At 52.9% G+C, this 16,497-nt stretch overlaps 1 protein-coding gene across 2 annotated transcripts in view; it reads left to right on the top strand.

Moving 5' to 3' along the window:
- The window catches only part of ETNK2 (ethanolamine kinase 2), a 17,892-nt gene extending 5,943 nt beyond the window's left edge, over window positions 1-11,949 (top strand). Inside the window, exons 3-7 of one of the 2 annotated variants that reach the window (XM_007470654.1) lie at window positions 4,608-4,750; window positions 5,342-5,425; window positions 7,970-8,115; window positions 9,819-9,892; window positions 11,522-11,949. In XM_007470654.1, the coding sequence (XP_007470716.1) occupies window positions 4,608-4,750; window positions 5,342-5,425; window positions 7,970-8,115; window positions 9,819-9,892; window positions 11,522-11,594 (520 nt within the window). In that variant the 3' untranslated portion in view covers window positions 11,595-11,949. The remainder of the gene's footprint in view (window positions 1-4,607; window positions 4,751-5,341; window positions 5,426-7,969; window positions 8,116-9,818; window positions 9,893-11,521) is intronic. The other variant, XM_007470653.1, reaches the window with a different exon arrangement.
- The last annotated feature ends 4,548 nt before the right edge of the window (window positions 11,950-16,497 follow it).

Genomic DNA, 16,497 nt, shown 5'->3' with positions numbered 1-16,497 from the left:
TTTTTAAAAATTATTTATTTTTTTTACATCTTTATTGGAGTATAAATGCTTTACAATGGTGTGTTAGTTTCTGCTTTATAACAAAGTGAATCAGTTATACATATGTTCCCATATCTCTTCCCCCTTCGTCTCCCTCCCTCCCACCCTCCCTATCTATGTGCTTATTTCTCCTTCAGTTTTCTGGTTGTGGGGGGGAATAGGGTCAGCATCTCTCCATTTCACTTGAAGGATACTGAGCTCAGAGACGAAGCTTTGCCCAGTGTCACAGGGCTAGTCAGAGGCAGGGCTTCTGTTTCCACACAGGGCCCTTTCTACCTGAGCTGGCTTCTGAGCAATGAGAAGGGAGGGACCGGCCTTCTTGAGAATGGGGTGGGGCTGAGTTCAGAGTCAGTCAGAACTCAGCTCATCAGCTGACAAGCCCTTGGACTTCAAGATTCCTGCTACTTGCCTGGGCACCTCTTGTCCCCACATGGCTCTGGGGCCCCAGTTCCTCACCTTGTTCAAACTGACAGCTCGCTGCTTTCTCACTTCTCTTCCCGGGGAGGGGCGCACCCTACCCATCCTGACATTGCCTTTCCCCAGGTAAGACGCAGTTCCCTGGACCTATCCTTATGCTCTCACCGGCAACCTGAGAGTCCTTCTAGCCTTCAGATGCCTGACTCCCCAGCATACCCTTGAGTGCTGAGAAAAGGATGGTGGCATGGAGAAAAGATTGAGGTCATCATCCCTGCCCCCCCAAAAAATGGCCATAGTGGGTCTCTGATCCCTCCATGCTCCCCAGCGGGGCTGAGCATCACTCTTCTCCAGATGTTCGTGGGAGCAGGGCACAGACGAGGTTCGGAGGAAGGGTATCTCCTTCTCCCTCTAAGATGGTAAGAATTAACCATCCCGGCCTCGTGTGTCTCTGTCACGTGCATGCACACATGACTTTATCTAGATCCTCCCTGTCAGAGATTATTAAGCACCGCTTTGGGACTACTTGTCTAGGACGGCCTATGTTCAGACCTTCTATGTCAGATGGCTCTGGGACAAGGACTGCTTTCCCCCTTAGGACTAGAACAGCACATGGAGAGCAAGACCCTCTGATCATCCAGCCCACCACTTTCGTTTGACAGATGGAAAAACTGAGGCCCAGAGGAAGGATGGGACTTGCCCAAGGTTATACTGATCCGTGGCAATTCAAGGACTAGAGTCCAGGCCTAATGCTCGGGCATAACCCTTGTTACTGCAGCTTCTTCTGACTGTACTGTCACTGTGTAACCTCAGGGGGTGACCTTGTTAGGAGGTGAGTGTGCCCTGAGGAAGAGCTGGCCAACTTCCTTTTCTCTTGTCTCACCTTTGACCTTAGGCAAATCAATTTGCTTAAATTGAGCCTCTTGAGGGGATGATGCCTGCCCTAAACTGTCTAACCTGCTGCAAGCAGGGCAGCGATGAGCAATCACTCAGATGGGGTGAAGCACTTGAGCTCCAGTCGTTGCCTAATAACCCTGATTTAGTCAGTCCTTCATTTCACAAACACTGATTGATTGGGATTTAAAACAACAAAAAACTTGAAGGTGACAGGGGCCCTGCCCTCAGGGAGCTTAGAAACCGTCCGTGTAAATAGGACCTAGCTATGCAGTGTGTGTGATGTACACAGGGGTGGGAGCGCCAGGGAGAGTCTTCTTGGCAGAGGTAGTATGGCAGAGATGAAAAGGGAGGCCTCCGGCTGGAGGAGACAGCATGAGCACAGCTTTCTTGTGGGTGCTGAGTAGACGAGGGCCTGGCTGGAGCAGATCTTCAGGAGGGATTGGGGATGGGTCGTGGGAGATGGGCCTGCAGAGGTGAGTTGGAGCTAGACTGTGAGGGGCCTTCAGTGCCAGGTTAAGGAGCCCAGATTAATTTATCAGGCAGTGGAGAGTCAATGTGAAGGTGTTGGAGCCAGGAGTTCATTGTATAGGACAGATTTGGGTGGGAGTTGGGGGCTTCGAGGCAGGGAGGCCAGCTGGGGGAGTCCTGTAATTCAGTGGGCAACATCTAGGACTAGGGTTCCCAAATTGGAGCATGAGATTCCCCTGGGTGCTTGCTAAGTACAAATTCCGAGCCTAACCCTGGAGATTGGTTGGGAGGTCTTGCAATCTGCAGGCTCCCCAGATGATTCTGAGGCAGGTGATCAAGGAACCATGCTCTGAGGAACGTTGCCCTAGGGAAACTTCGTGGAGGGATGGAGAATAGGGGGATGAGTCAGATCTTGTGGAAACAGATTTGATAGTCCTGGTGTTGGGTGGGATGTGGGGGAACCCAGCGTGGCTGGGGAAGGTGGGGTTGATAACTGCTTAAGGGGCATCAAGAGGAGCTTTGGATGGGTTGATTGGTATGAGGGCAAAGGTGATGAGTCAGTAAGTTTGAACACTTAGAAAGTCCTTTCCCAGTGGGGAGAAGATACTTCCTCCCCCTCCCCCGCCCGGATCCTGAGTGCCGAGTGGACACTTGCCAGGCAGCAGTCCCTTCAGGGGAACCCCCAGGCTTCCCTGAGGAGGACCCCCAGCCCCTTCACCTCCTCCTACTCCTCTGAGGGACAGAGCTGTTCTGCCTGGGATGTGGAAGTTTCTGTGATGCAGTGGTGGGTACTACTCTGCCATCCCCACAGCCTTGAGAGAGTCGAGTGATGTCAGGGCTGAAGGTAGCAAAGCTGGTGACGTTTCAAGCGCTCAGGGGAGGGAAGCAGGGCTGCACAGGGAGGTAGAAGGCCTGGACTGTTCCCACAGTAAGCAGCTGTGTGGCCTTGGGGTGGGTAGGGTAGGGGTCAGACACAGGTCAGGGCCTGGGCAGCAGGCATCTTGGATGTCAAAGACATGTTTTTCAGGCTAAGACCTGGGCAAACCAAAGGAAGCCTCCTAATTCTTATCTTTGGATGGTCTCAGTCCAAGGGGGGAAAAAAAGAATCTTAAAGGAAAGGGTAGCTTCTTAAGAAAGATTAAAATGTATCTTATGCAGACCTGTCAACACAGATAAATTCCAGTGAGGGTGAGGGGAGTCCTCCCCCATCCCACCCCTAATAGACCCCTAGACTCAGAGTGGCCTGTGCAGAGCCCCTGAGGGGCACTGAGGCCCCCTCAGTTCAGAGGCTCAGCTTGATTTTGGATCCTTGGATAGGCTGAGGACTGCTTTCCTTAGGTGAGGGAGTAGAGTATCCAGCTGTGTAAGACACATCTGGAGGCGGGAGGAAGTCTCTGCCCTCCCCTGAGCCTCAGATGCCCCATGGGGTTAGACGGGAGACCTGAGATCCTCTTTAGCGTTGACCTTCTCAGAGCCTGGAGGGAGCCTGCGGCTCATCCATGTCCAGGGGAGCATGGGGATGCCTTAGTCGCTGACTACTCTTCCCTGTATTCTGGCTTCTGGGCTGCGTGAGGGGCAATGGGGCGTCCTGGGGGAGGGTCAGAGAGGACGTGTCTCGTTCACATCCTCCCGCGTGTACCCTCACTGCCCTGGACAAGAAAGCAAACAGGAGTCATGTGAATGGAGATAAAACCCCGGAACCACCAGTGGGTGGAGGGGAGGAGGCTAGGGTTTTAAGGGCTCTGCTAACTATTTGGTTTTTCAGTATACACAGAACTGTGTGCTTCCTGGGAGCAAAGTTCAGAGCATCGGAGCACAGTGCACCCTCACCAACTTCCCCGTGACCTCTGAGAACATCATTGACTGACCTGTTCATTCATTCCTCAACACGTACTTTTAGCAGTATTGCCTGCCGTGGGCCACAGGATGGGGTGGGCTGAGGGACAGGTGGCCTTCATGCATCTTTGTTCCTACACAAGCAGGGGGCCAGGGCAGGGAAACACACCCATAGTTCAAGGGGGAAGAGGTGAGTTATTGAGCTGCAACAGAGCAAGTGCTTTTCAATTGAAAGGCCCTAGTATCCCCGTGGCCTTGTAGGAGTGGGCCCAAGAAGCAGTTGTTTTTGCTTTCTTCTGTAGACCTGAGTGGTCTCGCTGTGCGATGGGAAGCTAGTCTAGATGATCTCTAGTCCTTTCCAACCATGACGCCAGCCACCAGAGCAGGAGGGAGACTCACAGGAATGTCCCTCTGTCTCCTCAAGAGGGTGCCATTGCTGCCGCCACTCCCAGGGCACTGTCACTCTTCCACTGGAGGAGCTCTGGGGTCTTATTTTAGAGAGCTTCACCTCCCCCTAGGAATTGTTCCGAGCATCCCAAGAGCAGGTCTTTTGCATCCCTCCCCTGCTGCCCTTGTTCTTTCTGGAATAATTGAGTTTGGACATTCACTCTCCCTCCCCTGACACCTCCTTGTGCCTCCATCCTTACTTCCCTCTCCCTTTCACGAAGTATCAGGACACTGTTCGGTCAGGGACTTTTACGCTTTGCAAAATGCTTTTATGCCCATGTTTTAATCAGCTTCTTAGAATAACCACAGGAAGTCAGAAGGACAGGAAAGGTGAGTGCCATTTTACAAGTGACAAAAGTGAGGGTCTGAAAGGTCAGCCATTTGTCCAAGGTCCCTCTGCGATAAGAGGTAGTGATGGGGCCAGAGCCCAGGGCTTTTGAGGCCAAGCATGTGCCTGTCCGCTATCAGCCCTCCCTCCACCGGCCACCTTTCTTGCCACTGTCCAGCCTTTCTGCAGATGTCCCTAAGGTCGAGGTGCTGGAACGGGAGCTGGCCTGGCTGAAGGAGCACCTGCCTCAGTTGGACTCCCCTGTGGTGTTTTGCCACAATGACCTGCTCTGCAAGAACATCATCTACGACAGCACCAAAGGTATAGCTTCCCTGGCCCTGGCCAGGCAGCAGCAGGGCTCAGGCTGCTTGATCAGCTGGCGTTGGGGTTCTACTCCTCAGCCGGGTACTTGGACAAACAAAGTGAGACCTTCTGGTGTAGGTCTCAAGTTAATCTGTAGGAGAGAAATGAAAAAGAAACAAATTCCTACTTAGAAAAATTTTTGCCAAGAAAGAACTCAAAATCATGGTTTGTGGAGCCATTCCCCTGACAACGAGGACATCTTGGCTTCCCTGAGCCTTCCCTGTGTTCCTGATGATAGCTTCACTGCCATGGAGTACTTGGCTTTATTTTCTGGTCCTCAGCCATGCTGAGGACAAATGTCTTTAGTTGGGGAGAGACTGAGGACCCAGCTGTGTGAGAGGGACAGCTGGAGCTGGGGAAAGGGCAGACAGATGGAAAGATGGAAGGAAGCAACTTAGAAGAAAGTTGCCACTGAGAAGTTGGGTGAGGCTGGGTTGCTGCAGAGGCCAGTGAGAGTCAGTGGGTGCATTCCTGAGGTCTGTGAAAGCTTGACCAAGCCCTGTATCCAGATCTGGGGCCAACCCTCACTGCCTTTCCTCTACCTCACAGGTCATGTACGGTTCATTGACTATGAATATGCCGGCTATAACTACCAAGCTTTTGACATTGGCAACCATTTCAATGAGTTTGCAGGTGAGAAGGGCATTACTCTTTGGCCTATATCCTCCTTGTGTTGGAGGGCCAGGTCCAGGGGAAGGGTTGGAGGGGGTTCTGTGCATGGGGAATGGAGGCTGGACACCCCTGTCCTCAAGATATCACAGCTTGAGGGCGGGGCCAGGCACAGCCTGCCTTGAGAAAGCACCAGGTCTTATGGGCACGGGGGTGGGGCGGGGGGGCCGGGGCAGACCCACATACACAGAGCAAGCCCCTGCTAGCCCATATGGCACTTTGGTACAAATTAGGAAAATGTGCCCTCTGTAGGATCCCTGAGGACATTCGGCTTGGCATGTGAATTCTAAAGAGACCCCTTCCTTCCTCTGGGCAGACACAGCCCACGCCAGCTGGCCCAGCTCAGCTTGATGTCAGCCTCCACTCACCCCCTGTCCAAGCTCTTTATGCCCAGTCAACCCGTGCAGTCGTACATAGGGGTCCTGCAGGCAGATAAGGGGCAGAACAAGCTGCAAGTAGCTATTTGCCTGGTGACCTGAGGAGATTAATCATGGCGGAACTAGTTAAAAGTGTGTACTTTGCAACTTGACGCCCCTGCTTCACATCCTGGCTTTGTTGCTTACTAGCTGCATGATGCTTGGGGCAGGTTACTTACCTTCTCTGTGCCTCTGTAAAATGGCGATGATAATAGTGCCTACTTCATAGTATTGATATGCGATACACACACCAGTGTGGCACATACTAAGCTCCACGTTGGTATTTGCTGCTGATGTCAGGCAGGGGAGCTTTTCTGCCTCCGAGGGAGGCTGGAGTGGCCATGGAAGAGGTTGGATCTGGGGTGTGTCCTGGTGTAGGCCGTCCTTCCATAAAGGTAGGTGTGTACAATAGAATCATTTGTGTAAAGGAAACAGGGCAGGTTTTTCCAGCTCGAGGGCTTAATTGTTAAACAGTTCGATGGGGCTAAAGAGGCAACTGGTGGATGGAGGTGGACACTGGGGCTGGAGGGACATCCCCAGGCTAGCAGTGCAGGGTGCTCAGCGTGATGTGGCCAGTCCCTATGGCTGAGGATAGGTGAGGCACGCCCAGGCCAACTGTAGAGCCAGCACCTGGGCCAGCCTGAGGCACTCCCCAGGCCAATACAGGCCAATCCTGCCCCTTCTGGAACCCCAGGTGACCAGGGCTGTCAAGCACTGCTTGTACCTGAAGGTATGACTCCCCAGGGTGGCCACCAGCTGCATCTAGGCACCCAAGGGACAGATGGGGCCTCAGCTGGCCAGAGCAGCTGAGCTGTGGGGTGTGGCCTGGAGCAGAGGCTGGCACCCGCACGGCACTGGGCCTGTGATTGATTGCTCAGCTGACAGAGCCACTGGCCTTTCCAAAAGGGATAATTTTTAAGCATTTTGAGTCCTTCTCACCCAGCGCTTGGAGCAAAGTCCAGCTGGAATTTCTCCAAGGGGGCAGACTGCATCCTGCTTCCAAGTTGAGACTGAAGGAGGAGGAACCTAGCATGGGGGAAGGAGGACGGAAGTAGAGGAGAGAGGCATCTCCTGTGTTCTCAGGAGCAGGGAGACCCAGTGCTGGGAGCTAAGAACCAGAGTCTGGTAACTGGCTGTGTGACCTTGAACAGCTTTCTTCTACCTGGGCCTTAGTGTCTACATCTGTGCCAGGACCACCTTCTCCAGCCATACTCTTGGGGGCCCAGAAGACTGAGTGTGTTTCTCCAGGGATGTAAGGGAAGCTTGGGAAAGATAGGAAGAAAAGAAGAGGGAGGAAGAGACCAGACAAGGTGGCCCAGTCCTGGTCCTGTCTTTAATGAACTGTTTCTTTCTGTACCAGCTCTGAATCTAGGCTCTCTGCCATCATGCCCAAGATGTGGCTGGTGCGTACTGGGCTGGCAGTCTGAGGACTCAAGGAAGGGTGGGACTAGAAGGAGTCCAGGCCATTTAGCTTAGGGGTTCCAAGCCTGGCTGTGTTTCCGAATCATCTGGAGAGTTGGACATGGGTGGGTGCCTGGCAATCTGTATTTTCGCCAAGCACTCCAGGCGATGTTTTTAGGTTAACCAGCTCAACACTGGTTCAGGAAGCAGTATTTGAGGTGCATTACGTCCAGCCCTTGCTTTGCAAATGAGATTTTGGCCAGTGAAAGGAAAGGGCTTGCCCGAAGTTAACTGGAGGTTAGCGTCAGCTCTAAGACAACTAGGCTCCTGATTCGGGGCTCTGACCCAGCGCCTCCAGTGGGCCATGGTTTTGTGTAGGGCTCAGGGATACAGTGGTGCTGTCTTAGGGGGTCCCCATCACTTCCAGGACTGTGCCTTGCCCCTCAACGAGTCTGCCTCTCTCTGTGTTTTCCTCCAGCTCAGCCCACTGAAAGCAGTGCCCCCAGCTGGGATGGGGGCCGACCCTCCACACATTAGAGTTTGGTGGTCAAAGAAGCTGCATTCTTTGCACAGCCCCACAGGACACAGGAGGTGGAGGTTCTGAGGGGATCAGGGAACACCTACTGAGCTGGAGGAGACTCCCAGGTGGGCCTGTCTCCCAGCAACTTCTGTGCGGCTGCCTCCCCATCAGGTGTGAATGAGGTCGATTACTGCCGGTACCCAGCGCGGGAGACCCAGCTGCAGTGGCTGCGCTACTACCTGCAGGCACAGAAGGGGATGGCTGTGACCCCCAGGGAGGTGGAGAGGCTCTATGTGCAAGTCAACAAGTTTGCCCTGGTGAGTGCTTGTGACTGGAAGGGGTGGGGGAAGGAGAGCTGGGAGGAGGGACTCAGGGCCCACCCCCAGCTCCTACCTTCTCACAGCCTTGTGGTGGAGGAGGAAGCAGAGCCCAGGGTCAGGGGTGAGGTCCTGGGGGAGTCCCGTCATATGCTCCTGAACCCCAACCTAGAGGGGGACTCTGGGAAGAGCCATCTTGGGCATCCTCTTAATACTGACACCCTATTGCCTGCTTTCCTCCCATTCCATCAAGTCCAGGTTCTCTCCTGCCTAGAGAACTACTTCCAGGAAAGAGCCCAGCTGCCTATTTTAGCAGTTCTCTCATTTGGACAAGTTCTTTCTAGTGTCTAGCCTTAGCCTTTTATGCCACAGTTAAACACATCCCTTAAGTTTTGTGTTGTTTTTTTTGTTTTTCGTCTTGGAGAAGATAGAGAATGTCAGTTCTAATCCTCCTTGTTAACTGTCTCCACTGACTCACTCAGAACTCTATGTAAGCCTTTCCCATCAGGCTCTTTCTTCTCAAATTACTGTGCTGTCAGTTCTTGATTTTGAGTGCTAATTATCCAGGGTACATGGTTCATGCCAGGTCTCCACTGGAATGCACCAAGGGGATTGCTAACTAGTCTTACTAATGTCAGCCATGCATAAGCGAGAAGACAAGTCAGCTGCCCTGAACTTCACAATATATCAGAGAACTTAAATAAAATCTTTAATTACCTGTAATTTTAAATTCCCTATTCTATTTTCCTCATTGGTATAAAACTGATTCTTATCAGGTTCTTCCTTTTTTAAAAAAAATGTATTGAAGTATATGATTTACAATGTTATGTTAATTTCTGCTGTACAACCAAGTGATTCTTTTTCAGGTTCTTCCTCTTAACTGTTCCACCTATGCCTTCATCTTGCTAAATTTTTAGTAACCATTCCCACTTGCTAATTGATCTCTGCCCCTTTTAAGTCGTGAAAAGGGAATAAAATGGGGGGAAGTGCTATAGAGCCAACCCTAGAGCGAGCAGGACTTGGGGTGGGGCAGGAGAGCCACAGGAGTGGGGGCCCTGGCCTGGGGTCGCTGGAGCAGCAGGAACCACGGCGCTCTAGCTTCTTGAGCCTAGGGTGGTCTGGGCCCCGGGGGGGTTCTGGCTCTGGGGAGGCAGTTGAACCCTTGGTCAGCAGCCCAGCTCATGTCTACACTCACTGTCTAACCTCACCCACCTTGTGATAGAAGAGAGGGTAAGGGGTGAAAGAAGTCACTTTAGAGGTCTTCCAGCGACTGGACCTCTGATGCCCATGTGGCCAGGGCACTGCAGATGGGGTGTCACCCCCTCCACTGGCAACCAAGCCTGAGCTCTGCCTTAGGGATTTCTCTTGTCCTGGATACCTTGGGCTTGAAGATTCTCCTGGGTAGCGGAGCGGCCAGGGCTGGAGTTCAGGTCTGGCTTAGGCTGGGGAAAAAGCTGAAAGTCTGCTTAAGCCTGAGGGCAGTAGAACCTACTCTGCTTGGCTTTTTCTAGGAGTGGAGTCCCCAGATACCATCCAGTGACTTGACCTCTGGAATATCCCGCACCTGTGCTGGGGAGACCCCACTGTGTCTCTGCCAGTGTCTTAGTTCTGTGTCTTCCACAGTGCCTGTGTCCCTCCAGCTATGGGGGTCCATGACAGGTTTGGGGGGCTCACTACACTGATCTTCTCTGATGTGTTTTCAGGCGTCTCACTTCTTCTGGGCACTCTGGGCCCTCATCCAGAGCCAGTTCTCCACCATCGACTTTAATTTCCTCAGGTGAGTGCAGGGAGCAAGTTGAAAGTCAGTTTTCAGTTTAGCCCTCATTACTTAAAAGAATTATTTTTATATGGAAATGGGGCTGCGTGGAGGAAAGGAAGAGCCTTGAACCCAGTACGTGGGGGTAAAGGACACCCCAAAGAGAATGTCCATCCCCATTCCAGCCAGCCCATGCGAGGCGGGTCACTGCTCCAGGGCTGCCTGGGGAAGCACGTGTGCCCAGAATCGCTCTCTGGAAGTGGTCAGAAGCCCTTGCACTCTGCCTCCTGATTCCCTATTATAGCCTGCTATCTGCTTCACTGCCCGGCTCTTCTGCCAGGGCCCTTCCCCACAGAGCCCGGTGCTGAAGGGAATTGCTGGAAATTAGTCTGAAAGATCATGAGTCCAAACCTCATTTTATAGCAGAGGGGCCAGAGTTCCAGAGGGGTGGATGACTGGCTGAGGTCCCTTGGTGGTTTAGCTGACTATGCTGCCTCCCTGCATGGGGTATCAGACCCAACTGCTCCTTTAGTGGCCCCTAGTGATATACTAGGGGCTGTACCGAGACTGTACTTGAATATTGACTACTTAGGTGGCCCTGTCGTGCGAGATACACATGTCCCTAAAACCAGGAATCATTTTGTCTTCCATTCTCTTTGTCTTTGTCCTGCCCACCCACCCTCAGCTGGAAAGGAATCACTATGCTGGCTTTAAAGTGTTCACAAAAATTAGAGAAATGCAAGTCAAACCCACAATCGCATCTGCCTCACCCCCATTAGGATGGCTACTTTTGAATAAACAGAAAATAACAAGTGTTGGTGAGGATGTGGAGAAATGGGAACCCTTGCGCACCGCTGTTGGGAACGGGAAATGGTGTAACTTCTGTGGGAAACGATACGGTGCTTCCTCAAAGAATTAACATAGAATTACTGTACGATCCAGCAATCTCACTGCTGGGTATATACCCCAAAGAATTGAAAGCAGGGTCTCAAGCAGATATTTGCACAACCATATTCATAGTAGCATTATTCACAGTAGCCAAGAGGTGGAAGCAACCCAAGTGTTCGTTGATGGGTGAATGGATAAACAAAATGTGGTCTATACACACAAGGGAATGTTATTCCTTTGAAAAGGAAGGAAATTATGTCACATGCTACAACACGGATGAACCTTAAGGACATTGTAGTAAGTGAAATAAGCCAGTCACGAAAAGACAAATACTATATGATCCCACTTAGATAAGGTAACTAAAGTAGTCAAATCCATAGAAACAGAAAGTAGAATAATGGGTGCTGGGGGCTGGGCAGTTGCTGTGTGGGGGAGATGAGTCCAGTTTTACAGAATGAAAAAGTGCTGGAGGTCTGTTGCTCAACAAGGTGAATGTACTGACCACACTGAGCTGTAAAGACTCAACAAACAAACCAATATGTTTGGGGAGGGGTTGCTCCAGTCTAATCTAAGAAGAAAAATAAAATTATAGTTGAAGTGAAAACAAAACAAAACAAAAAACCCCAGCCTGGGCTAGGGTCCATTTGCCCAGACCTAGATGGGCTGAGATGGTGAGAAACTTTCTTCATGGTGTGAGTGCCCCCAGCAGGGCTCACCTGGCTACCCTTCTCACCCCCAGTTCCCTTTCCTGTCTTCTGGCAGGTATGCAGTGATCCGATTCAACCAGTATTTCAAGGTGAAGCCTCAAGTGTCGGCCTTGGAGATGCCAAAGTGACCAGCGTTCCCATCCCTCCCCTCCCATCTGCCTGGCCAGACCTGTTCTCCAGGGCTCCATTCTGCTCTGGGGTCTTCACCTTTGGACAAGGTGGGCGAGGGGACAGGTGGGTGTCCCAGGAGAAGGCTCTGCCCCTGTCGCCAGCCCCCAGTGATGCTTCTGGTGACCATTCTTGTTTGGAGGGGCTGATAGGCCCCAGCTCTGGGGGTCCTCTTCACCTTGCCAGACTGGGTGGTGGGGAGTGCCTGCAGCCTGCCAGGGCTCAGACCACAACCACCCTGGAAAGGCTGGCGTTCCCAGCCCCAGGCCATCCTGGCATCTGGGCCGCCTTAGATGTGTCTATGACCTTCCTGGCTTGGGGAAGCGGGAAGGTGGGAGGGCTCCTTTCTACCTCCAGGGCCCTGAGCCTCCAGCCTGTTTACCCCTGCATGCCCCATGTGGGAGGTGCTGAGCCCAAACCAGCATCCTGCCAACTCTGACAGATGGATGTACATATCTTGGCGGGGTGGGGTCTAGAATTGGGTTTGATGGCTCCCCCAGCAGCCACCTCATCTGAGATTACTCCCTTTCTCCAAACCATATCCAATCAAATAACCCCGTCCCAAACCTCAGCCTGGGGGCGTGAGCTCTCCTCCAGGGCCCTTTCTGCTCCAGGCTCTGTTCTGTACCTCTGCCGCCTGCTGGGAGGGAAGGCGAGGGAATGGGCCACCAAAGCCTGGCTCTGCTTCTTGCTGTGGCTTGGCCAGAGGGGACAGAGCCAGGAGTGGGGTGGCTGGACAATAGCCAGCAGGCTCCTGCCTTGTTCCCTCCCTTGCCCTCCAGGCCCTCACTTCCAAGGAACAGTCTCTCCATGTCCACCTTCTGTCCTGAAGTTGACCCACGGTCTCCACACTGGGGAATGACTAGTGGGAGTCTTAAGGGCAGGGGCCAGGGACCACCGGGGCTTGCCCAGCCTGCAGGAGCCTGGGTGGGGTCGGTCGTGAAGGTGCTGAAGGAGCTGTTGCCCCCGACTCTCAATGGCCTCCACCTCCTTTCTGCCCTCACAGCCTCTCAGGCCTTTCTGGCTCTGGCCTATAAATTTTTTCATTTGTAAATTATCATGGTTTTCTGCATTAAAACGGCCATTTATGGACCACTCTGGGTCTGAGTGCCACTGGTAGGATTCGACTCAGGTGGTGTGACTAGTTCTGCGGTGGCGGGTGGCAGGGCACTCCAGTCCCTCCTCTCCGGGGTCCCTTTGGGCTGCACACTTTGCACCACGCCCTCCATTTACCTGGCTCACAAGGCCTGGGGTCCTGATTTGGGGTAGACCTGGGCAGAGCTGGTGGTCTCACAGCTCCTTTGCTTTTGACCATCTTGCTAGAATAAGTTGACCCTGAGAGGGCACAGCTTCGAGGGAACTAGACCGTGGATTCCAAGAACTTGGCCTATCCAGGTGATGGGCCAGTAAGACTCCAAATGGACGTGCTCAGGACTTCTTCCTTGGTCCTCACTGGCCCCAAGCGGTTAAGGGAGTTGAGCGGGAGGTTGCTGTGCCTGAGAGCAGGCAAGGGTGATTTCCGGACCCAATACGTCACCTTCTCAGAAAGCCAGAGGGAGGGAGAACAGAAGCTTAAAGGTGAGTGAGTGGGGCACCCTCCCAGCTTCCCAGGCTGCACTCCCAGGGCCCCCAGAAGGCGCCTGGTACCCTTAGTGGTAGCAACGGCAGCAGCAGCAGCCTTCCAGGTGGACTCTGCCTGTTTGGCTTTTGCCTGCCAAAGTACCAGGGTGCCATGGCAACCACTGGAGCTGAGCAGGCACTGGCAGTTGGGGCCTTGTTCAAGGTCATGGTGATCCAGGGTGGCCAGGCCCCTGACAGGCAGCAGTATCACATCTAGGAAGGGTGCTAGTGGAAGACACGGGTGAAAGATCTGCCCCGGCCTAGGGAGGGTGCCAGGGCTGGGCAGGTAGGGCCTCTGAAGGTCATCTGTGGGGTCAGGTGGTCATGGGCACCACCTTCCTGAGGACTGTATGGCAGTGCCCACGCTCCTTGTTCCTCTCAGATCCACCTCTGGAGCTGAGGGCAGAAAACCACTGTGAAGGCAACTTCGTTTCCAGCCTCCTGGGGCCTTGCTGTCACAGCACTGAGATGGTGGTACAGCGGTGAGCAGGGAATGGTGGGGACAGGGCCCCCCAGGTATCATCTTGTGCCCCTATGGCGCGGCCACCACCAGCACCAAAGGAATTAACCTGCAGGCACCATCCCACTACGGCCTTTGAGAAAGTATCCTCATTCCTCCAATTCTCCAGGGGAGTGGGCAGGTGGGGGCAGGGGAGTTTAGGCGCACCCCTCCCGCACAAAGCCTGGAGGCCCACCGTCTCGCCTTTCACTGCCACCCCACACTAACCAGCCCCCCTGCCCACCGGCCTCAGCATCAGGCCTTGGAGACTCGAGGGTGGCCTTAGCTCCACTCCCTCAGGCCATTTCTTGACACTTAGCAGGCTCTCCGGGCAAAGCACTCCTGGACTCTTCATCTCTGCTGGGCTCTCACCCCTAACCTCCGGAGAGGCACAGAGAGGGCAGAGAACAAGCTCATGCCCCACCCTTCCCGGTAATGGTAATGTCCAGGACGCTCTGTTCCTGGCCTTTTAACCCATCTGACCCCGTCCCGCTCTCTCCAGGGGCCAGGGGGGTGGGGCTCCAGGGCACCAACCACAGGTTCCCAGGCAGAACTTTTCCCACCCTAGGAGGATGCAGAGCACGTGACTCTCAGCGGCTGGAATGAGGACAGGACAAGGGTTGCTGGAGGGAGTAGGAGGTGGGCAGTAGTGGCCTCAGGCTCTCCTGAAAATGGGAATAGGGAAGTGAGAGGAACTCAGGACTGGCAGGGGGTGAGGGCGAGCCTGGCCAGGAGTGTCCTGACCAGACTGCCCAGATTTGGTTTGGAACATAGTGAGGGGTGGTGGTGGGGACTGGAGGGTTGCGGAGATGGACAGAGAAGTTGAAAAGAGCAACTCTCCCCTGTGACCACTAGGGGGCAGGCGCCATAGTCAGCCAAGCTCCTCTTCCCAAAGAGCACCTTCATCTTTTCCGCAAGGGGCCCACGAGGCTGGGCTCTGCTCTCCCCCGCAAGGTGGGGAGGGCAAAGAAAAGGAAACTCAAAGCTCTGGGAGGCTGGGCTGGCAAAGGCTAGCAGGCAGGATCCTCCCTAGATCAAAAGATCGGGACCCTAATTCTTGGGGTGTCTTTACTCCCAAGTTTGTGGCCCAGGAATCAACCATACCTACCTTCTCTCACCACTACCCTCTCCAATTGAGAAATCCATTTTCCAGCATTCAAGAGCCTCTGCTTGAATACTTCTGTGTTGGGAAGCTCACTACCACTTTTGACCATCTTTTTCAGAAAGTTTTTTCTGTTAAGCCAAAAATGTTGACCCTTGCAACTTTCATCAAAAGGCCAAGTCCTAGTGCTACCTCATGAGCTACATCAAATATCTATGTGTTGCCCAGCTGACAGCTTTGAAGAAAGCAATCTTGTCCTTTCTGCCCTACCCTAGTCTCCTTTTTTCTGGACTAAACATCCCTGGCCCTCTCAACCATTCCTTGAAGGACGTGTCCATCCACTAGACTCCCACCAGTCCTCTGTACAGGATGCCTGCCTCTGGGCCCCTCCAGTGTGAGAATGGCCTTTTCTATTGAGGGGCCTGGGACTGGCATGATGCACCTGAGACCAGGACTGTGTGGTGTACACTGGCCCATCACCTTGCTTGTTGACACATGCTTCTGTTAATCCAACCCAAGTCCAACTCTTTGACACGGTACTGTTCAGCTTTGTTGCCCCCACTCCATATTAATGGGGTTAATTTTTCAGCTACAAGAGTTGGTCTTTTTATCAACTCTTGTTGCATTTTGAGTTTCAGTCACCCAGCTCTTTTAGGTCTATGGGACTGTTATTTCTCTTAGTGTGACACGTAGGTCTTTGAAATCTCATTTCAAAGCGTAAGGTCACAGAGCCCTGAAGTACATAAATAGAGACCCTGCTTCATTAATCAGTATCCTGGGGGGCTTATAAATGGGCTCGTGGTGTCCATGTGAGCCCTTTTCTGGAATGAGGGTCCACAGCTTTCATGAGATTTTCAAAGGGCTCCTTCTCCAAAAGAAGATAAGAGCCATGGCTAAGGCATAACCTCCTTGTTTTCAGATGAGGAAAATGAGGCCCAAAGGGGAGACTTGACACACACACACACCCCTGCCCAACACACACAAGGCCATGTGGCTAGTTCTGGGGAGAACGTGAGCTTCCTGACTCTTATTACAGTGCTCTTAACCACTGCCTTCTTTCTTAGGACCTGGGTGGGCACTCTGCGGTGAGGTCTGCTCACCTCCTTGAAGCAGGGGCAGGGTGTTACTGGAGTGTGGGTTCTGGGGGTGGCATCTGGCCTGGGCCTCCCTTGCCTAGGATGTTTCCTCCCTGGCTCCATGCCTGAAGTTCCGCGGAGCTGGCACCGGGGGCAGTGGTGCCTGGGCTGGTGGCACATTTAGGAATTCTGGACTTGAGCCAGCCTCACCACCCCATCACGTTCCGTGCCAGCAAAGGCCAGATTCTGAAATGGTCTGTCTTTATTATGTCAACAGAAAACAAAAAAATTCCCCCAAGTGTAAATAGGAGAAATGTGCTGGTTAAGTTACTAATCATTATCTTATTATTAACAAAATAAAGCACTATCTATGTTTACAGTCATAAAAAAAAGAAACAGCCCGGAGAGAAGTTGGATTCCGGGAAGTAGAAAGGGAGAAGATGGGGGAACAGACACAGACTCCACATCTGTCCCTGTAGGATTTGGGGTTCCCTTCCCACCTTGCCCCAAGGCTGTTCTGGATCTTTGGAGTCAGGTGCCAACGGGATTTGATTTTCCTAGGGAAA

The sequence above is a fragment of the Lipotes vexillifer genome, unplaced genomic scaffold (genome assembly GCF_000442215.2).
Source record: "Lipotes vexillifer unplaced genomic scaffold, Lipotes_vexillifer_v1.1 scaffold1122, whole genome shotgun sequence".
In the NCBI taxonomy this organism is placed as follows: domain Eukaryota; kingdom Metazoa; phylum Chordata; class Mammalia; order Artiodactyla; family Lipotidae; genus Lipotes; species Lipotes vexillifer.
The sequence above is the reverse complement of the archived record's forward strand: the minus strand, read 5'-3'. Positions and strand labels throughout refer to the sequence as shown.